Source organism: Hibiscus syriacus, unplaced genomic scaffold (genome assembly GCF_006381635.1).
Source record: "Hibiscus syriacus cultivar Baekdansim isolate YM2019G1 unplaced genomic scaffold, ASM638163v2 tig00112737_pilon, whole genome shotgun sequence".
Classification (NCBI taxonomy): Eukaryota; Viridiplantae; Streptophyta; class Magnoliopsida; order Malvales; family Malvaceae; genus Hibiscus; species Hibiscus syriacus.
This window is the reverse complement of record NW_024063391.1, coordinates 1146246-1169474: the sequence shown is the minus strand read 5'-3', so window position 1 is coordinate 1169474 and position 23229 is coordinate 1146246. Positions and strand designations below refer to the sequence as shown.

General features: G+C 34.4%; 1 protein-coding gene, 2 long non-coding RNA genes and 1 pseudogene across 4 annotated transcripts; 2 read left to right on the top strand and 2 right to left on the bottom strand.

Moving 5' to 3' along the window:
- Nucleotides 1-6753: 6753 nt before the first annotated feature.
- On the top strand, nt 6754-8074 carry LOC120182696. Its single transcript, XR_005521856.1, has 2 exons — nt 6754-6892; nt 7830-8074. It is a non-coding gene; the product is annotated as an uncharacterized LOC120182696 (long non-coding RNA).
- Nucleotides 8075-8150: 76 nt separating this feature from the next.
- LOC120182731 lies at nt 8151-13355 on the bottom strand. Its single transcript, XR_005521860.1, has 3 exons — nt 13320-13355; nt 12499-12500; nt 8151-8271 (listed from the first exon to the last, which is right to left on the bottom strand). It is a non-coding gene; the product is annotated as an uncharacterized LOC120182731 (long non-coding RNA).
- Nucleotides 13356-13672: 317 nt separating this feature from the next.
- LOC120182704 (CLAVATA3/ESR (CLE)-related protein 46-like) lies at nt 13673-14505 on the bottom strand. 2 transcript variants are annotated; one of them, XM_039187597.1, is made up of 3 exons: nt 14133-14505; nt 13929-13996; nt 13673-13825 (listed from the first exon to the last, which is right to left on the bottom strand). In XM_039187597.1, the coding sequence occupies exons 1-3, from the start codon at nt 14233-14235 to the stop codon at nt 13748-13750; spliced, it is 249 nt and encodes an 82-aa protein (XP_039043528.1). In that variant the 5' UTR covers nt 14236-14505; the 3' UTR covers nt 13673-13747. The 2 variants fall into 2 exon arrangements, with proteins under 2 accessions (XP_039043528.1, XP_039043526.1); XM_039187595.1 differs by having other exon boundaries at nt 13929-14005; nt 14133-14276.
- Nucleotides 14506-17713: 3208 nt separating this feature from the next.
- On the top strand, nt 17714-18463 carry LOC120182706 (annotated as a pseudogene).
- The last annotated feature ends 4766 nt before the right edge of the window (nt 18464-23229 follow it).

Genomic DNA, 23229 nt, shown 5'->3' with positions numbered 1-23229 from the left:
TCCACTACCTTAGCTCCTCACCAAGGATTTTCCAACAAATCACTAATTTGTTCTTTCTTTTGAGGACAAAGAGATAACCTTACAACTCCCTAGTTTTTCCGGGCTGAACTAGAACATTTCGCCTTTATAAAAGGATAAGAAATGTAAACAAGAAAACCTCTCTAAGGTAGGTGTTTATAAGAATTAAGCTCACAAGAACAAAATATTTACAAGAGAAAGATGAAATAAGAATGAAAAATACTTCTCTTGTGGTTGATTGCTTGGATAGTTGTTCTCGTATTCTTCAAGTGTTCTTAGCTTGTATTTATAGCTTGGAATGTGTTTGAAGTTGTATATAGCCATTGGGGATGTTTTGGAGCCATTTGGAGATGAGAATCAATTAATAAAACAGCTTGGAGCGTGGGGGAATCGTTTCCCCCTCATAGGGAATCGGTTCCTACAGTGTAAAATTCAAATATTTCGACCGTTACACAAGGGGGAATCGGTACCCTCTGGACATTCTGTTTTCTCTCGAAGCAAAAACCTGGGGGGAATCGATACCCCCTAGGGGGAATCTTTTCCCGGGGAATCGGTACCCCCTGGGGGGAATCTGTTCCCTCTCGGCAATCTGGTTTTTCTTGAAGCCCTTAAAAAATAAAATATTTTTGGCTCGATTAAGGCTCGAAATACTTTGTAAAATTTGTTTAAAAAGATATTTTAAGATTAAAACATAATCTTACACTTGAGTAAGGATTGAAATTGACATTTGAAAAACTTGGAGTAATATTTTGATATTCGAATAATTTAATCGAATATATAATTTAAAATTCAATATAAAATCTTAAAATTCATTAACACTTAATTTGTTATATCGAAACATCAAAATATTTTTAACAATCTCCCTCTTTTTGATATAACAAAACATTTTAGTAATTTTAAGATTTTCTAATTGAAAATCATTTTTGAAATCAAGTTTGAAAAATTATTCTCCCTTACTCTAACACTTCTCCCCTTTTTGTTAAATAAAAAATAATTCAATCTTTGAAGTTCAAAATAACTTTGGAGAGTAAGTAGTAAATAAAAATCATTTGAAAAATCAAAGCTCCCCCTCAATAAATGCATTCTAAATAAAATTATGCTTTTAGGATCTTGACACTTAAACAAAATTGAATTTCAACAAAGAATAACAAACATGTTAGTAGCACATGAAATTCAATACATCCAAGTCTAAAATACTTTATGCAATATCAATTATTGAAATTAAGTGCATATGCATAAAGTTTTCCAAAAATGTTATGCATTTGAAAATTTTGATATCAATTGTTAGAGAGATATCTTTTTCATTTTAAATCACATGCATAAACATTTAATTTTAGGTCAAAAATTTTTAATTTATAAAATCAAAGTATTTGAAAAGTTGATATCAATTGTTAGAGAGATATCATTTGCATTTAAAACCAATTTGACCAAAATTTTATTATGATGAACTAAAAATTCTTAAAAATTAATATATCTTTAAAATGTTCATCATAATCATCTTTTCAACATACATGAGATTAAAATAATGATGCATAATCATTTAAAACCAAAACTCATGCATGCTTAAAATCAAATGAGCAACCAAATAACCAAAATTAAAAGTATTAAGCTTAGAGGTTACCCATTCCTTTTTCATATGTGGCTAGAGCATCTTGAATATCATCATTTTCATCACCATTGCTCTCACACACCTACAAGAGACATTTAAGTAGATTTTGGTATCCAAATTACTTTGGATCCTTGGACGTTAGTTTCAATGCCCCTTGTTCCTTTCGGAACTCATACTTGTCTAATTTTAAAACGTTTTCCTTTCTTCAAAGGACAAGTACGTTCCTTATGACCATGATAATGACAATGTGAGCATATTGTCATCATTGAACTAAATGAATTATTAAAATGATTTCTTTTTCTTTTGTTAAGCATTCAAGCTTAACTTTTAAATCAATATTTTCTTTTTCAAAACTTTCAATTTTTATTTTTGAAAGCTCTAAATCCTTTTTCAAAATTTCATTTTGGCTTTCAAAATCTATTTTTGTTTTCAAAAGAAAATTGTTTTCGATTTTAAATTTTGAAATCATTTTCTTATATTTGGAATTCATAGTCTCAAATCCCAAATACAACTTATTATAAGCATCTTGTAACTCGTTAAAAGAATAAGAATTTAATTCATTTGAGCTAGAAGATACCTCGGGCTCTTCAAGAGCCATTAAAGACACCACCTTTGTTGGTTCTTCTTTCTTGTTTCCATGGATTTCCTCGAGCTTATTCCAAAGCTCCTTGGCATTCGAACAAGAAGAAAATCCTTCATAGATATCTATACCAAATGCACAAAACAACATGTGCATGGCCTTGTCATTTTGTTGAGCTTTCTTCCGTTCTTGGTCACTCCACTTCTTCTCCTTCTTCTTTGGAGAAAAGTATCCGCTCTCGATCATCTCACATGCATCAAGATCATTGGCTTGGATAAATAACTTCATTAATTTCTTCCAATGATGATAGTTCGCTCCATTGAAGTATGGAGGCTTGTCGGTTGGTAGGGAGTCTTCCATGTGGAATGATCCGGAGGTGGAAGCCATCTTCTCGGTTATGTTGGGAATTGGTAGAGCTTCTTCTAGGATCGTCTCAAGGTGGTTAAACCTTCTAACGAGTTAGACTCTGATGCCAATTATTGAGATTTTTGGAAGCTCGAATCGACAATCGGAACGGTTTGCAAAGAGAGTCAGATCGGTTTTGTGTTTAAGGAGTAAGGAGATTGAAAGATAGGGAATTGCATAGCGATTTATAGTGGTTCGACTTTCTCAACCAAAGTCTACGTCCACTACCTTAGCTCCTCACCAAGGATTTTCCAATAAATTCACTAATTTGTTCTTTCTTTTGAGGATAAAGAGATAACCTTACAACTCCCTAGTTTTTCCGGACTGAACTAGAACCTTTCCCCTTTACAAAATGATAAGAAATGTAAACAAGAAAATCTCTCTAAGATAGGTGTTTACAAGAATTAAGCTCACAATAACAAAATATTTACAAGATAAAGATAAAATAAGAATGAAAAACTCTTCTCTTGTGTTTGATTGCTTGGATAGTTGTTCTCTTACTTCTTCAAGTGTTCTTAGCTTGTATTTATAGCTTGGAATGTGTTTCAAGTCGTATATAGCCGTTGGGGATGTTTTGGAGCCATTTGGGGATGAGAATCAATTAATAAAATAGCTTGGAGTGTGGGGGAATCGGTACCCCCTCATAGAGAATCGGTTCTTGCAGTGTAAAATTCAAATATTTCGACTATTACACATGGGGGAATCGGTACCCCCTAAGGGGGAATTGGTACCCTCTAGATATTTTGTTTTCTCTCGGAGCCAAAAACCTGGGGGGGAATCGGTACCCCCTAGGGGGAATCTGTTCCCGGGGAATCGGTACCCCCTGGGGGAGAATCTGTTCCCTCTGGGCAATCTGGTTTTTCTTGAAGCCCTTAAAAAATAAAATATTTTTGGCTCAATTAAGGCTTGAAATACTTTGTAAAATTTGTTTAAAAAGATATTTTAAGATTAAAATATAATCTTACACTTGAGTAAGGATTCAAATTGACATTTGAAAAACTTGGAGTAATATTTTGATATTCGAATAATTTAATCGAATATATAATTTAAAATTCAATATAAAATCTTAAAATTCATTAACACTTAATTTGTTATATCGAAACATCAAAATGTTTTCAACATAAAACCTATTTAAACTAAAATACAAAGATAAAATATAATGTTTAAAATACTATTCTAAACTTGAGTTTAATCCAAATCCGAATTCCAGCCAGCTTTGATTCCAAAAATAAAAAAAATATAGAATTATGTCCTTTTTGTGCAATTTTCAGAATCTTACGTCCTGTAAAAAAAATGAATTAAAATGAACAAATAAGCCACACAAAGCAATGATTAAAGAGTAATTTAAAAGTAAAATATTAATTAAAATAAGCACTTATCACTTATCCACAAGATCTCACGTGTCTCCCTTATTCATCTTTAAACTTGTATCTATTAGAGTTGTCACAAGCTTGCAACCTAACTCCCAGTTTCGGTTAAGAGATCAAGAACATACTTTCTTTGATTAATGACAATTCCTAAATTTGATCAAGCTACTTCCATTCCCAGGAAATATCATAATTTGCCCAAATCCTTTATCTCAAACTCAATATTCAACAATCTTTTCAACCTGCCAATCTCACACACATCATCACCAGTAATAACAATATCATATATGTTCATGATCAGAATAACTTGTTTATTACTATGTGCTATCGTCATAAAGAGTGTATGATGTGCCTGACATTGCTTGTAACCATCACTAAGAATTGCCTTTGTAAATCGTTCAAACCAAGCACGCAGGGATTATTTAAGGCCATAGAGAGCCTTCTGCAGTTTGCAAACCTTCTGAGTCTTTGAGTCTATTTTCAAACCAGGAGGAAGCATCATATACACATCTTCTTCTAGTCTCCCATTTAGAAATGCATTTTTTATATCCAGTTGATGAAGCTCCCAATCCTTATTAACAACCAGACTAAGCAAAACTCGCACGGTATTAAGTTTAGCTATTGGCACAAACATCTCTTTATATTTAATTCCATGGGTCTAAGTAAAGCCCTTGGCCACAAGCCTAGCTTTGTACCTCTCAACACTGCCATTCGAGTTGTACTTCACAGCACATACCCATTTACAACCAACAAATTTCTTCCCCTTTGGTAGATCAACCATGATCCATGTGTCATTTTTCTCAAGAGCTCCAAGTTCATCTTCAACTGCCCTTTTCCATTTCGAATCCTGTAAAGCCTCCTCTATAGTTGCTGGTATTTGAACCTTATCTAAGCTGGCTGTAAAAACTTTAAAAAAAGGCGTTAATCTTGTATATGCAACAAATCTTTGTATCGTATGTTTAGTACATTGTCTAACACCTTTCTTTTTAGCAATAGGCAAATCATCAAAATTCTATTCATTAAAAAGAACTCCACTACCTTCATTACCTTGTGAAGCAACCGGACTGAGTGCCAACTCTTAGCAAGTACTAGACTGTAAAATAACCTCTGAAACAGGTTTCGGGCGTCGTGTATAGACTCGTAAGGTCTCAGTTTGAGTATTCGGTGGATCTGAAGTAGGTAAGGACTAATGGGGGACATAAAAACAGGAGTAGGTATAGAAATAAGACTTGAAAAACTGTTTGAGACAGAAGTTGACACAGGTTTTGAATATACCACAGGCAAAATAGGAGGATATAACAGGTGACCAATGAACAAAGAAGGCTATAATCCATTCACACTCCCCCTAGATTGCAGCTTCATTGAAAAAAGGAACTTGTTCAAGAAAAGAAATATCCATAGAAACAAAGGTTTTTTGAGTAATTGGAGAATAACAATTGTAACCCTTCTTAAGAGAAGAATAACCCATAAAAAGATATTTGTGTGACCAGGGATCTAGTTTGGAACGAGTAGGATTTGTGTTTCGAACAAAGATAGTACAACCAAATACCCGCAAAGGAAGAGTAGAGGACATAGGTTTAAAATAAGGATAATTCGCTAAGAAAACATCTCGAGGAGTTTGAAAATTTAATACCTTACTAGGCATTCGATTAATTAAATATGTGACAGTCAAAAGAGACTCTCCCAAAATTATTTAGGAACATTCGTAGAAAAAAGTAATGCACGAGTTACCTCTAACAAATGCCTATTTTTCTCTCGACAACCCTATTTTGTTGAGGAGTATCAATAAAAGAAGTAATGTGTACTATACCCTTCTCTCGAAAAAATCGCCCAAGGTGTTTGTAAAATACTCTCCCCCAACATAGAAGCCCGTTCGATAGTCTAACGTTGCCAATCGTCTTCCTCGAGTCCGTTGCCTACAAAGTACAAATATGATCAGTAAACATAGCAACACAATTCAAATTTTTAGATAATTTACTGATGGAGAGGAGATTGCACGATAAGTAAGGAACATAAAGAACATTCTGCAGAATTATGTCCTCATTTATAAAAACAAATCCACTTCCTGCAATTTCAGACAAGGAACCGTCTGCTGTTCGAATAGATTTATTGTGAGGACCGAAACTCAAAAAGAAGATTGCGATTGCCAGTCATGTGATCAGAAGCCCAGAGTCAACTATCCAATTTGGTGCATTCTTTGCAGCGTGAAGAGCAGCAGAAGAGGTGGTGTCATTTGGAGAATCTCGAGCAGCAAAGTTTGTATTTGAAGGAGCAAGAAATTGCCCAAACAGCCGCTGCAGATCATCAATTTGCTGTTTGGTAAAGCTGTTGAGCATGTCACTGCTGGCCAGATGAGAGTGAGTCTCCTTGAAAAGTCTGACAGCCGAATTCAGGGATTCTGAAACATCATCATAACCAAAAAGTTGGTTCTGTGATTGAGTGCCCATTATTTAAAGAAGAATTGGTCATCGCTAGGTTTTTAGAAACCAGAACCTAAGCTGATACCATGTGAAAACTAAAAACATATTTGTTTTTGATTATTTTTCTCATTGATTGCAGTATACAAAGTTAGTCTTTATAGACTAGAGTTTTACCTAGCTAGGGTGCTTAACAACTATACAAATATTTAAAATTTAAATTAGAGATAAAGTCAATCTAATCTAAACTAACAAATAACAAAAGAACAAACTAACTAAATGTATTCATGGCTCACGGCTTTTAAATGATGTACATGGTTCTGTTTATGCTTCAAATTTAGCATGCTGAAAAATAAATGGAAATTACAGGTTCAGGCAGTTAAAAGATGAAGAGAAGAAGAAGAAAGTAAGCAAGGCGTTGATAGCAGAAGAAGTTCAGGCTCTAGATTCAGCATCTGATTCTGATGGGGAATCAGATGATGAGACAAAGGGCAAGGTAAATTTCTAGTTTCAGTGACTGCAGGCTGCTTTGTATCATTTTAAGGTCTCTCTAAGAATTTCTCATAGATTTAGTTATATCCATAAACAAAGGGGTATGGTGCCCAATGCATAGGATGCTGGAGGAATATTACTACTTTCTTGAATTTGCCTTATCTTTTTTTATCGCTTTCCAGAAGATAATGATGGCATGTTTAGACTGACAGCTGTCAAACACAGGTATCTTACGGGACCACTTGCAAGTTGAACTGTAGGTAGTCATTAGTGACAATGGTACTACTTTTATCTGTCATGTATGGATCTTCTAAAACTGTCATATAGGAAAGCAAAAATGACCTCGAAAGCGAGTCATCTTTAGACAGAGATGAAGTTAATCTGTGACTGCATGTTTATGGCAGCATGATTATGCACACAATGTTTTGACTTTACGGTATCTGTAGGTGGGTTCCACTGCTGCTAAATCCAATATTGATTGAACTACGTAATAAAACCAAACATTTTATTTTGTAAGTTAGTGCAAGCATGGTATGCTAATTAACATGGGGAGGGTTAATTAGTAACATGAAGGGACTTCAAATACAATCACACGTTCTTCCATATGTATAACTGAATCTATTGGAGATGACTGTGGTTAACTTTTAAACAGCACCAGTCATTCTCTTGATCTAGAAGAATGAATATAGGTAAAATCACATTACCTATTTCAGTAGTAACAATCTATACAGGTATAGGAGGTTTGTCTTTTCTATGTCGATAAAGATAGACTTTATTTTAGGCTTTTAGTTTGAAGGCTGGTGATTTGATGTGTTGATCTGATGCTTTCCAAATATTTTACCATTTGAAGTTGTGCCAACTACAGCTGGTGGTTTAGTGCAAATCTTAAACTTTACCACATTCGTTTGAAAACCCAATGACTAATTTCAAGTTTCTAACAGGGTGATGAAACTCTTGAAGTATATGCTTCCAATGACAGAAAACAAGTTCCTAATATTTCTCAGCCAAGACGAAGCAAGAGATCTAAGCAGAAGCGTGCTGTATAAGAAGATTGTACACTGAAAGCTTATGGTGAGTCTTGTATATCTAAAGGAATTGTATTATTTTTAATGTAGTGGCAATTTTGATGTAGTCTTATTCAAGATATATTGCAAAATCATGAAGACAACAGTCTTATTAAAAAAAACACAACCATGCTCCAAACCTTAAATACTCATTCCCAATAGTGTTTCCAATACTATGTGGGATTGAGCATTACCAACAAACTGTGCAACTACTAAGATGGCATTTTTATCTTTTTGGTATGTTGAGCTTGCTAAGCATTTCAAGCCTCATTCCTGGAAACATTTGTGATAGGGATCTTGCTGTGCTAGTAGTTGCACCCTAATTGCTGTTGTGGAATTCGGGTTAATTTCTACCAATAACAGATTCACCTTCGAAACTATTATCTAGGTGACTAGTGTAAAAACGATTGTACTAAAAATCACCCCAAGGTATATTCTCAGGAAAGAGGAGGGATCACAATGGTCCCTCTTAAAACCCACTTTCCTTAGACAGAACTACCAAGACAAGTAATTTTAATATGACAATAATTAACAACAACTATACCCGACAATAGCTATTAAATAGAAATAAAAGAGAACACCAAAATATTTCACTAATAGAGGAAATATTACAAAGAGAGAAAGAATACAAATAGCCTTTAATATAGAAGAAGGCTTATATTTGTGGGATGATTAACTAAGGAGGAGGGCTTTATTTATAACAAAAGAATTTCCCTTCCTCCTTATACACAACCAATGTGAGACTTTGCCAAAAACCAATAAATCTCCACCTTGGCAAATTCCACACACATCTCTAAAAAAATAATCTTTTAATTTGTAACAATATTAACCAAGTCTAAACAATGTTTGAACTTGACAGCAGTTACCACTTTTGTCAACATATCAGCAGGATTCTCAGTGGTCTGAATCTTCTGGATTATGACTCCACCTTCTTCTAGAATCTCTCGTACAAAGTGATATCGAACATCGATGTGCTTCGTCCTTGCATGGTAAATCTGGTTCTTTGCTAAATGAATAGCACTCTGACTGTCACAGTGCACTTTGATGTGCTTTTGTTCCATTCCAAATTCACCAAGCAACCCTTGAAGCCAAATTTCCTTCTTCACAGCCTCTGTAACTGCCATATACTCTGCCTCTGTAATAGACAAAGCCACTGTTGACTGTAAGGTGGACTTCCAACTGACAGGTGCCTTTGCAAATGTAAACACATAACCAGTAGTTGATCGACGGTTGTCCAAATCACCTGCATAGTCTGAATCACAATACCCAACTACACACTGACCGTCTTGTTTGTCCTGCTGAAAGATCAAACCAACATCTACGGTGTTCAGAATATACCGCAGAATCCATTTCACAGCTTGCCAATGCTCCTTTCCAGGATCATGCATATACCTGCTCACAACCCCAACTGCCTGTGAAATACCGGGTCTCGTACACACCATTGCATACATCAAGCTACCAACAGCACTTGCATATGGAACCTTTGACATGTATTCCCGTTCTGCATCATCCTTAGGTGACATTGATGCACCGAGCTTGAAATGAGGAGCAAGAGGTGTACTAACTGGTTTTGACATCTCATTTATGCCAAAACGTTTTAGTACCTTCCTCAGATATTCTTTCTGAGACAAACAAAGCCTCCCCAATTTCTTATCCCTTAATATCTCCATGCCTAGAATCTTCTTCGCTTCACCAAGATCCTTCATCTCAAACTCCATGTTCATTTGAGTCTTTAGTTTCGCAATTTCTGTCTGACTCCTAGAAGGTATCAACATATCATCAACATAAAGAAGAAGATATATATAGGATCCGTCTTCTAGCTCGCATAAATACACACAATGATCATATTTGCTTTTTGTGTACTTCTGTCCTATCATAAACTTGTCAAATCGCTTGTACCACTGCCTTGGAGATTGCTTCAATCCGTACAACGATTTTTCTAATTTGCACACCATCTCTTCTTTTTCAGCAACTTTGAATCCATCTGGCTGAGTCATGTAGATTTCATCATCCAAGTCTCCATGAAAAATGCAGTTTTTACATCCATCTGAACTAGTTCCAAATCCAACTGCGCTACCAAAGCCAACAAAATTCTGATGGAGGAATGTTTTACAACTGGAGAAAATACTTCATTATAATAAACTCCCTCCGTTTGAGCGTAGCCTTTAGCCACCAATCTTGCTTTGTAGCGGATGTTATTCTTGTCAGGAAATCCATCTTTCTTTGCATATACCCACTTGCACCCAATTGCCTTATTTCCCTTCGGAAGACTAGCTAGTTTCTACGTCTGATTCTTTTGAAGGGATTGTATTTCTTCATTCATGGCGATCCTCCACTTTTTATGTTCTGAACTTTGAACTGCTTCATTAAAAGTGGCAGGAACGTCATCAATTACAATTGGTGATGCAAAAGAGACCATATCAGCATAACGAGCAGGTTGTCTAATGGTCCTCTTTCCCTTTCTGAGTGCAATTGATTCATGTTGTTGTGGAGGTTCTTAGGTCTGAACCTCTTCTTCATCTGAATCTTCTTCTACCATAGGAGAGTCAACATCAGTTTCTTTACTGGTTGGGATAATCTTGCTTCTTTCAAACTCCACCTGTTTGGGAGTTCCATCTGTCTGGTCCAATTTTTCTGAAGTCACCTTTCTCAACATGGTAGATTCATCAAAGGTAACATCCCTGCTGAAGATTATTTTCTTTGTTTCTGGACACCAAAGACGATAGCCTTTCACACCAGAGGTGATCCCCATAAAGATCGCCTTCTTTGCTCTTGATCCAGCTTTGACTCCTTAACATGGTAGTATGCAGTGGAACCAAACACATGTAAGAAATCATAATCTGTAGCAGGTACTCCAAACCATTTCTCTAATGGTGTTTTACCACCAATAGCATCGATGGTAAGCGGTTGACAAGGTGACAAGCATAGACCAAAGCCTCAGCCAAAATTCTTTGCCTAACCCAGCATTAGACAACATACAGCGAACTTCTCCACTAATTTCCGGTTCATACGCTCTGCCACCCCATTCTGTTGTGGTGTACCTCTGACAGTGAAGTGCCTGACAATACCTTCCTCTTCACAGACTTTCAGAAATGGATCATTTTTGTACTCTCCACCATTGTCTGTACGGAGACATTTGATTTTTCTGCCTGTTTGAGTCTCCATCATCTTTTTCCATTTAAGGAAAAATCCTAGCACCTCATCCTTTGTCTTCATTGGATACACCCAAACTCTGCGGGAAAAATCATCAACAAAGGTGACATAATAGTGTGTTCCTCCCAATGAAGTTGTCTTGGAAGGCCCCCATACATCTGAATGAACATAATCCAAAATACCTTTAGTATCATGGATTGCTGTTCCAAATTTCACCCTCGTCTTCTTCCCTTTGATGCAATGCTCACAAAAAGCTAATTTGCAAGTCCGAGCACCTTTCAATAATCCTTGATCTATGAGTAATTTCAAGGATTTTTCACCAACATGCCCCAAGCGCATATGCCATAACCTGGTTGCTTCTGACTCATGTTCATCAGTAGAAGCTGCCACTGATGCTGTCCTAACAATTGTACTACCCAGAAAGTAATACACATTGTTTCTTTTTCGGATTCCCTTCATTATCACCAGTGCACCAGAGATAATCCTCATAATCCCATCTTTTTCCCTCACTTATAAACCTTTTGACTCTAAGGTTCCCACAGAGATGAGATTTCTCATTAAATCTGGTACATAATGGATACTTGTTAAGGTTCTGATTGATCCATCCTGATTCCTCAAGCGAATTAAACTAATCTCAAGTGTGTCAAGAGGGGAATTATTTGTTGTGTAGACAATTCCACCTTTTAGTTCTTTAAAATAAAAAAACCATTCTCTAATGGGGGTCATATGGTGGCTACAAGCTGAATCTAACAGCCATGAACTGGAACAGCTGGTTGATGGCGTAGCAGCGAATGCGAAATCTGAATCTGCATCATTATACTCGACCACATTTGATTCTGAGACAGCCTTCCCCCTTTCAGGTTTGCCTTTATTCTTTAGCCTAGGACATTCTTTCTTCCAGTGCCCTTTTTCTTGACAAAAGGCACATTCATCTTTGCTCAATCTGGACTTTGACTTCGATCTCCCTCTGCTTCCTTTATTCTGACTCTTCGAACGACCTCTAACAACAAGAGCTTCTGCTTCGACACTTGTGTTTTCATGTTTGCCTTTCTTTCTCAATTCATAACTATACAAGGAAGCAGTTACTTCACTGAGAGACACATCAACCTTCCCATGAAGTAGAGTAGTTTCAAGATACTCAAACTCATCAGGAAGTGATCCCATCAACATCAAAGCCAGATCTTCGTCTTCAAAAGTCACGTCCATGTTCATCATATCAGTCACCAGCTGATTAAAGCTAGTAATGTGATCATTCATAGTGGTACCTGGTACATAGTTGAAGCAGAACAATCTCTTTTTCATGTAGAGTTTGTTCTGACCGCTTTTCTTCAAAAATTTCTCCTCCAGTGCCTTCCACAATTTAATTGCAGAAGTTTCCTTAGAAAATGCATACTTCTGCTCTCTAGAAAGACACGATCGAATAGTACCACATGCCATTCTATTGATCCTCTTCCATTCTTTCTCCTCAACATCATCTGGTTTCTCTCCTTCAATAGCAATGTCTAGACCCTGCTGAAATAGGGCGTCTAGAACCTCACTTTGCCACATGCCGAAATGACCGGTGCCATCAAAAATCTCCACTGCAAATCTAACATTTGTCACAGCATTTCTTGCCAAAATTGAAGATGAAGAAACGTCTGCCATTTCTGCTACAAATTCTATTTAATAGCTGCCAATGCGGAATGTCAATTATCCCAAGGAGATTTTTTCTGATGTGGAAGATCAGCCTAAGCCGCAACCACAGAGTATACTAAAATAAACCAAGAGCGCTGATACCAATTGTTGTGCAATTCGGGTTAATTTCCACCAATAACATATTCATCTTCGAAACTATTATCTAGGTGACTAGTGTGAAAAAGATTGTACTAAAAATACCTCAATGTATATTCCCAGGAAAGAGGAGGGGTCACAATGGTCCCTCTTAAAACCCACTTTCCTTAGACAGAACTACCAAGACAAGTAATTTAATAGGACAATAATTAACAACAACTATACCCGACAATAGCTATTAAATAGACATAAAAGAGAACACCAAAATATTTCACTAATAGAGGAAATATTACAAAGAGAGAAAGAATACAAATAGCCTTTAATATAGAAGAAGGCTTATATTTGTGGGATGATTAACTAAGGAGGAGGATGGCTTTATTTATAACAAAAGAATTTCTCCTCCTCCTTATACACAACCAATGTGAGACTTTGCCAAAAACCAACAATTGCTTCCTTTTATGTGATCTGAACCTAGGGTTATTATTTTCTCACTCGTGAAGAATTGTCAATTCTTTGTTTAAAACTGTTTTAGTTCCTTTCACGTGTGATAGATGAGTGTTTCTTTCTGCAAACATGCATAGGCTAGTATGAATTTATTGTATAGAAGCATTATAAAGCATAATATCGTAACTAGAACATGGGATTACCTTCTGACTGAAGAAAATCGAACATACCATTACACACCAAACTAAACAAACTAACTCATTTAAAACTTTTAGTACATGCTAGAAGCATATAATAGTACATCACTACTTGCTTTCGAATATGGATTTTTACAAGTAACATCCTTGTCCTACACAGAGACGTCTCACCTCCAATACAATTTGTGTCACCTTACCCTATCTTCCACATTGGCTGTTGCATCCGTTGTTTTAATGCCTAGATGGTGGCTTGTGATTTTCTAATGGGTTCTGTCCAGATGGGGATTTATGAATCTTCTTCATTTCAACCTGTTTTTCATCGCAGCAAGGAGTTTTTTTAGTGAACGGATTTAGTTATACTAGCTAGATAAATACAAGAGTTCTAAGATGAAAGAGACTACACAGTTCTTACCCAGGTAGGTAATGCGTTTCTAGCATGTAGTCTCGACATTAGGCTTCGAGGTCTGAACTTGAAGTGAACTGTTGCCACTATAGGTAAAAAACACTAATGCATTACAATTTAGAAGCTACAAAAATTTGTAAAGTTTGCTTGATGTAGGGTATGATATGCATTGAATGCTTTAAGCAATTGAGAGAGAGAGAGAAAGAAGGTTGCCTGATTCAATGGCTTGAGCATCGATTTGGGAGCCCTGGAGTTGAGAATCTATAAGCAGGAACCATGCTAGTAGAAGAATGTAGGTTAGAACTTGCCCTCTCATCTTTATGTAGGTGGTGCAATATTTTTGCGTGCTTTTATAGGGGGGCTCTTACAAGAATGGAGTTGCATTTGATTGATGCGTTTCTGTAATCATAACCAAACTTAAAAATAGATGTAAGAATGTTTGTTAAAGGTGCGGGGTGATCCTATGGAATTATGTACAAGATTGTTAAGATTTAAAAATTCTGTGTTTCTAGTGATTGCTCTAATCTATCATTTCTCATCTATCATTGCATCCATGATATTAGCATTTTTTGAGTGCTTTGGATCTTGCTGTCGGCATGAGTGTCGGGACCCGCCACCTAATCTTTAGCTCCTGAATTACTGAATTATACGCTGATTTTTTTTTTTTTGGAAGCCTTAGTTTAGTAGGTAAGCTAAATCAGCATTTTTGTTATTTGATTCATGTCGATAGTTCTGTAACGAGGAAATTAGGCCTGGTGAAGTCACTGTCTTCAATCTTTCTGTATTATTTATTTTATAAATTACAAACGTTCTTGGATTATGTTTCTATCAAAGTTGTCAGGAAAACATATTGTTGTTAATGAGTTAAAATTGTGATTGAATTTCATCGACACTAGTTTATGGATGAAATGTTACGTATAGACACCCCATGTATCTACTAAATGCCTTAGGTACGACGCTTGTGGCTGGCAGTTTGGCATTAAAGATGGCGCATTTTCTGACGCATGCATTCTATTATAAAGAGTCATCATGATTCCATTTTAAGCACATAACGCTAAAAATGGTATAATCATAGTCGGATATAAAATTTTATGTTACTGGTAATCTTATAAAATTTTAAGAGAAAAAATTATATATCAATAAAAAATATTTAAATTATATGACAATTTAAAATTTTAAATAGACGATCGCTTGTAAATTCTTTTGATCCTATCATTCATTTAATTTTTATGCAGTTTCTCTTTATTGGCATCTAACAAGATGGAGTTCATAATAATATATCCAAAACCCCTTTTCATTATTTGCAGAATGGTAACAAGAAATGAAAAGCTTGAGATGTGCTACTACTTGGAGTCTAAATTAATCAATTCATTCAATTTTTATTCAGTTTTTCTTAATTGACATTTAATAAGATTGAGCTCCGATTTTTATATCCAAAACCATTTTTCATTATTTGAACCAGACATTAAAATAATGAAAGTGATAAGGGAGAAAGCTATAGAATGTAACATTATGGGAATGAAAAGATATTTCCAATCACTGTAACTTATAAACATTGTTCTACAAAATAGAAAGCACACACTCAACGCTTTAATGCAAATTTCTTTTTGGCACCCCACTCTCCAATTTTAACAATTAAATTTAGTGTGCAGGGTTTTTGGGCCTTTGGCCTTATGGACAAAACATATTACGGCCACGTAATTCCCGACTAGATGGTTAAATACTAAAAGAAGTCCTTGATTTCACCATATTATTCAAATAACCCCAGTATTTCTTTTATTTCGGTTTTAAGGTTGGTTTATGTTAAGGGATTATTTGAGTACAATGAAAAAGGTTACAGACTTCTTTGGGTAGAAGCTAAAGATAAGGTTTTGTTAGAATACAAGTTAATATGGTAAATGTTAAGCTGATGGCATCATAGTTTTGGAATTTTCGGCTTTTGGTCGAGAGTTAGCGGTTTGTCTTTTCCTTTGTTTGGACATCTGTTTTCATTGTGAAAAGTGGCTTAGAACTTGCACAGAAAAACGTGAACATCAAACAGGAGAAATGAATTATCTTTATTTATTTTATTTTATTTTATTTTTTTATTATTTTTGCAAATAAACCGACAATAATCTCCTACACAGTTAATTGCGTGATGTCTTTCCTCTTTATCTTTTTCCTATTGCACATGGAAAAGCTTCTTCTTTTTCGATTATTAAGTCTATAACTGATATGTTTAAGAACAGATATTTATGCATAATTAACATAAATATTTTGAAGTTGGTTAAATTATTAATATATATATATATATATATATATATTTTATTAATATATATTTTAAGGTTTAATTATTAAACTTTAATTTAAATTTGATATAAAACTTATTTATAATACGTGTTTATACTTTTATATTCGGTACATGGATAAAATATATTTACCATGTTAAATAAAAATGTCATTCAAATTCAATAATTTTAATTTTTAATTCATCGAATTTAAGTTAATTATCAATGTAATGGATACATTTAAAACTCAAATATTATATATTTTGTTTTTTGGTAAATTATGGGTTTAGTGCCTAAACTATCAACTTTGATTTGTTTATATATAAACTTTTAGTTTTTTCAAAACCATACTTAATATTTTTTTTGTTTATTTTAGTACATCGCCGTTAAAAACTTAATATTGCATTTTTAATGGGAAATAACATCATTCATCACTCGACTATCTTCTCACTCCTACTTTGGTACTAAAGCTTAAAAAATTTCAATTTAACTACTCACCTTTCAAATTGCTCATATTTTAATCACTCTAATTTATTTTATTAATATTTTTTGTGACATAACATTTTTATTATTATTTTATAATATATATGTAAAAATCAAAATTAAAAAGTGATTAAATTATGAGTAATTTGAAAGTTAAGTAATTAAATTAAAAAAATTAAACTTTATTAAACAAAATAAGAGTGAGAAGATAATTGGGTGATGAATGATACAATTCACCCATAAAAAAGGTTCCACTGTAAATAACCTTTTAAGTTTTTAATGACAATATATTAAAATGAAACAAAATTAACTGTTAAGTATAATTTTTAAAAAATTAAAAGTTTAAATATTAAAACAAATCAAAATTGATAGTTTACATACTAAATATGTAATTTACACTTTATTTTTTTAAGATGCAGGTAAAAAGTGACGATGTGTAAAGAAATATCTAAAACATCTAAAATAATTAAAAGTAGTATTTTTTCTTGAAAGTTACTAACACGATAATGATGAACATTTTTGTCTGAGAAAATGTGTAAAATTATTTTTTATAAAATATTGTTAATAATAATTATAGATACAATTATAGAAATTATATATAGTGTATGATATCTAAATAGAAATATTATTTTCAATTATTTTTCAAGATTAAAAAAATAAAAACAAAACATAATAATTTTAATTTTAATTTTAAATAAAATTATTTTATTTTTTTAATTAAATTGATATCCGATCAATTCATGATATTAAATTTAAAATTTTAGTTATTTTTATAAATAAATATTTACAATTGATAATACCTATGGTCCTCATAATATGAAGAATTTATTTGTTTGATCCTAAATAAGTATATATAACGAACATAACGAATACTATCGCCTAAAACAAGCATAATAAAACCGTAGTCAAAGTCCACCAAATCACATCTGATGCACTGAAAGGAAGATTCTTTGAGAAGACGAAGGGTATTTAGGTATTTTTGACTGTTTTAGTTGTACATATAAGAAAGTGCTAAACTCCAGGTATTGTTGATGCACTGAAAGGATGGCTTCTCTTGTGTATTCTTATTATTTATATTTTGCTACTATCTTCTTTTTTTGCACCTTTGCTAAAGCTACTCAGCCACCTGGTCTGATTTTAACAGTTGTCAACAACTGCCCTTCACCATTTACCCAGCTATCCAGCCCGACGCCGGTCACCCTGTCCTCGAAAATGGCGGTTTCCCCCTTCAAACCTTGACCCACCGTTCCTTCCCCGCACCCACCGCCCACTGGTCCGGTCGTATCTGGACTCGAACCGGCTGCACATCCTCCAACGGCCAATTCTATTTCGCCACCGGAGATTGCGGCCACCGAATAGAGTGCAACGGCCTCGGTGGCGCCACCCCATTGACGCTGGCGCAGTTCTGCCTCCACCACGGAGGCGAAAAAGACCTCTCTTCGTACGAAGTCAGCGTCGTCGACGGTTTTAATTGACCCCACATGAAGGCAAAGGCGTTTGCCCCGTCGTGGGGTGTAGGGCTAATCTGCTGGCCACGAGTCCAAACGAGTTACAATTCAGGTGGCCGATGGGTAAAGGGTCGGTGGTGGGTTGCAAGAGTGGGTGCGGAGCCTTTGGAACGGACGAGCTTTGTTGCAGGAACCATTACAATAGTCCAGAGACGTGTAAGGGTTCGAGTTATTCAGAGTTTTTCAAGCACGCTTGCCCCTCCACGTTTATGTATGCACATGATAGCCCATCGCTCATGCACCAGTGCTCTTCCCACGTGAACTTAAGGTTATTTTTTGTCATTAGCGTAAGGCAAAACAAATATGAAATAAATTAACTTTAATTCCTAGTCATATATGTGTGCGCATGTTTTTAAGTTGGATTGAAGAACCAATGGTGTTGAACTGTAATAGATAGGGTATGCTTAAGTTTAAATGAAATTATTTGTTTGTTTGTTTAGATGTGTGTTTGAGCTTTATTGATATTAAAAAGGATATTATACAACGTTGATTTTCATTCAAAAGTAAAGATGAGAACCACTTTTTGAAAGGGGCATAGTATCAAAAAAAATTCAACATTTTAATATTTATTTTTTGGAAGTATTTTAATTTCAATTTTATTTATTTTAGAATAAAAGGTCTCTAATATTTAATAAAATATTCATTTTGACTCTTATTCTTATTTTCAGTATTTATTTTCAACGTTCATTTTAGAGTAAAAATTCTATTTAAAGAATTAATATGTGTTAAGTAAAATTTTGATACATACAGACTTTTAAGTCTCGAAATAAATTTTGGGATCAAAATATTTTTAAAATAATAAGAATTCAATGATATTTTAATTAATTTTAAAGGCTAATTTGACATGTTACTTTCTTAAAAATGACAAATGGCACAATCCCTCCTTATTCTCGCTTTTCTTTCGGGTTCACCGTTATTATTCACCCGTTATTATATCTTTGAATTTGTTACTTCTTACTTCTTATACCATCTAATTTTGTTAAATATTTTAATGAAATTAACATGAAGCGAGAAGCAAATTGCAATATTAAATCTTAATAAACTTGGACTCACATGCCCTCGCAACTAATTTAAAAAAGTAAGAAACACGAAATAAGTCAAGAGAAAAATAAGCTATCATATACTAAAGAAATTTCATGCGTTTAAGAGCACATCAAAGATGCTCACTGGGATTGGGCTCTCTGGACATCAAAGAACCCTTACGAAGTAAAAAGTACTAAACTATAAACCCCAAGAAAACCGTGTTCTTGCCGAATGGCGGCTTATTCGTAACAGCAGAAAGCAACTGGGTTCCATTCCAATACAGCAACCGGTCCCTGCATTCAAAACCAAATTTTCTAACTTCTTTTGATTCCAAATATAATCTACTATTTGGGGGGGGGGGACAACTTACAGATGAAACAAATAGCTTCGACCTTTACCATGCACAATCTGAAAACATTAAGTTCAACACTTGTGTGTGTTAATCTTATTTAAGGTAATAAAAAAAACTAAACAAAGCCGTACAAAAGTTAACACATGTAAAAGAACTTACAAATCTCTGGCCAAGGAACGCGTCGCATACATTGCAAAAGACATTCGTCACTTGCACTGGCATACGTTTGAATAACCTACGATTCACTGTAGCACTGGTCCGCACATTGTCACTATAATATCAATCAACCGAAAAGGTTAAAGTATATTTCTTCAACTTTATTACACAATGAAATGTAGTTTGGGTGATTGAGTTCTTCAATGAGAGACATCTTACGGACTGTCGCAGAGAATTCCATCCTTCGTCGATGATATACGAACCTGATTCAAAGTAAGCAAGTTAACTTGTAAGTACTCTTGCAAGATCACATAAAGGGAACATATACATATATATATACAAGAATTCATCCTTTTTCTTTACAATAAAACCCTAAACTCATGAATAAACCCCACCATTGGAACTTTGAGATCTTTACAAGCTAACCACTAAAACGTCAGAAACTTTAGGCAATTAGAAATGCTTTATAATAAAAGAAACAAAAAGAATCTTGAGAGAGAAAGAGATACGCGGCCACCCGAGTTGTTCATGTTGGCGACGCGGTTTGTGCATTGACTGCATACGAAGAAACGCTTTCGGGGATCCATTGGGAATAGACTTTGAGGACTTGAAATTGGCATTGGAATGATGATTCCGGGCCTCGCCATTGGAATATGAAAGAAATAACTTTGAAGAAATGATTTTCTGAATCTGATTAAAGCTTCTTTGAAGGAGCAATGGCAATGGTTTCATGGGTTTTATATAATTAACATGAAAGAATATATATAAATATTTGTCAGTTATAACTGTCGACAGTAAAAAGAGATGTGAGGGATAACATAGACAGTTTTTTACTCTATTTTTAATTTAATATTTTCATCTGCCATCACAAGTTCATCACTATCTTTCCTTTGACATCGTGATTGCATAAATCTGCCTGTTCTACAGACACAGACCGTGTTACGATTGGGACTCCGAACCACAAGCTTTCCAGGATTGAGTTCCAACCACAATGAGATATAAACCCTCTTATACTACATGACATTTTTACATGTGTTAAATTATTGATGTTTTAGATACTACATAATTACACTGGGTGACATGGTACATCAGTAGAGGTGTAAATGAATCTAGTTTGAAAGAATAAGGTTGTGTTCGTATTTGTTTGTTTATTTTTAAAGATATTCCTATACAGTTCGTGTTCGTTTAAATTTTTAATAGTATGCTCATGTTCGTTTATTTATTTTTAAAGGTGTCCGTATTTGTTCATTTAGCATTTGCAAACATGTTCGCTTAACGTTTGTTTAGTGTCCATTTATATGCTCATGAACATTATATTTGCAAGCTAAAAAATGGTAAAAATATGCCACTAGTTCTTAAACTTCTTAAGATTCGTAGTTTAAACTCTAAATTTAACCATGTGTTCAATTTAGTCCCTATATTCACCTATATTTAAAATATAAAAAAATAAAAAATAAACAAGTTTGTTCATGAACATAAATGAGTGAGTCGCTAAATGAGCTTACAAATGAGCTTATTCGTGAACATAAACGAATTGAACACACCTCGATTCATGTTCATTAGTTTATTAAATGAACATAAAAATTATGTTCATACTAATTTATTTAGCTTAATATTTGAACATAAACGATTTATGAACAGTTCATCAAACACTCAATTTATTTACACCCCATATATATGCCATGTCATCAACTTAGTTGCGAGTCAAGTAATCACATTGAGAGGCATGATACATGTTGCATCATTATTTTCTTAAGTGAGACATAGAACATGTCATATCAACAATTTAACACATTTAAAGATGGCACATTAACAATATACATTGATTGTTAGTTAACTCATGATTTTCAACTAACATGAGTCACTCTGACAAAAAAACCATTAAAAACTAAAGTGCTATAAAAACGCATGAGCCAAAATATCCATTTGGATAAAGGTTGAACCTAATTTTCATACTGTAACACCCTCAGACCGATGCGGGTGACCTGATCCGATCCGAGGTTTCACATTAGGGCCACCGGAGCGACCCACAATAAAAATCTGGGAAATGTAAAATTTTTGTTAAAACGCTTAAAATCATAAAACAATTTATAAATACAAAAGTAGAATTTAACAATATTCAGAAATAAAACAGATTTCAGACTCACATATAAAAACAAAATACAACCTACATGCCTCTTAATCACATGCATCGTACTTCGCAAGCAACATCGGTGAAACTCCTTTATTGATGTTGATAGTTGAACTGGTACGATTCTTTTAACCTGAAATGATGAGTAAAAGAGTGAGCTTTAGGAAGCTCAGTAATATAGAACTACCAAGTGATGCTAAAGGACATGTAGATAAAAGGAACATCATAAATTTTCCTTATTGACTTGGTCGTCTATAGGTTTTCATAATGAGATGGGGTTCCAATGATATTTCATCGAGTAAAAGCCATGAAAATTTCAATTCATAGGAAACATTCAGAGTACCAAGTTTTCAAGAGATCGAAATAGAATGTCTAATGTGTTCCAACCAAAACCAGTGTAAAGGTACAAATCTTTTTAGAATAGTAACAGTTTATAACATATTTTTAAAACCATAGTAGAACCCTCCAACCGAACACCTTTATGCAGTTTCCCCATAATTGCATCCATAAGGACCTACCCTAAGCAAACAGCAAAGAAGTCACTCTAAGGGAATGCCTTGGGGCCTGAGAGCCTACCCAAGGGTCACCTTAGGTCCATAAGGAATTACTAACTCGATCTGTTTGAACCTATATAAGGAATTATCAATTTGACCTAGCTGAACATGCATACTCTAGCCTACCCATATAGTACCTAGTAGAAATCAGATTGAGCAGTAACTTTAATATCAAAATAATGATCCAGTAGTATATAGTAAAAATGATCATGTAGTTATTTAAATCACATAAATGCCCTCCACCCATACACCATATGCAGTCCTATGATTTACCCAAGGGAGTGCCTTGGGGCCTGAGAGCCTACCCAAGAAAGTTTCTCGGACCTCAGAGCCTACCCAAAGGTCACCTTAGGTCCGTAAGGAATTACCGGCTCGATCGGTCTAAACCTATATAAGGAATTACCAGTTTGACCGAGTTAAGCCTCCATACTCCAGTATCCTACCCAAATAATGTCCCAATAAAACAGTTCAAGTAGTAACCAATAGATTACATGATCCATAAATCAGAAACAATCATATTTTCCGGTGAAAATAGGAAACCAGATAACACGTTTCAGCTAACCATAGTTCATAAACCAGTAAATCAGGAAATCAGTGATTTTGGAAAATCACATTTTAAAACAGATAAAACATTTACATGTCACATAAGGAACACACTAGAGGATCCAGATATTATTCGGAGATACTTGGTATTTATCATGTAAGGAACCATGAAACTTTTGTAATTTAATAGGATTTCAGAATCAATATTATACAGTATTCATATATGTTTTGGAGGCAATTGAGTATCAGGAAGAAATTAAGAATCTTTTACATAAGAATTTTTGAAGATTTGG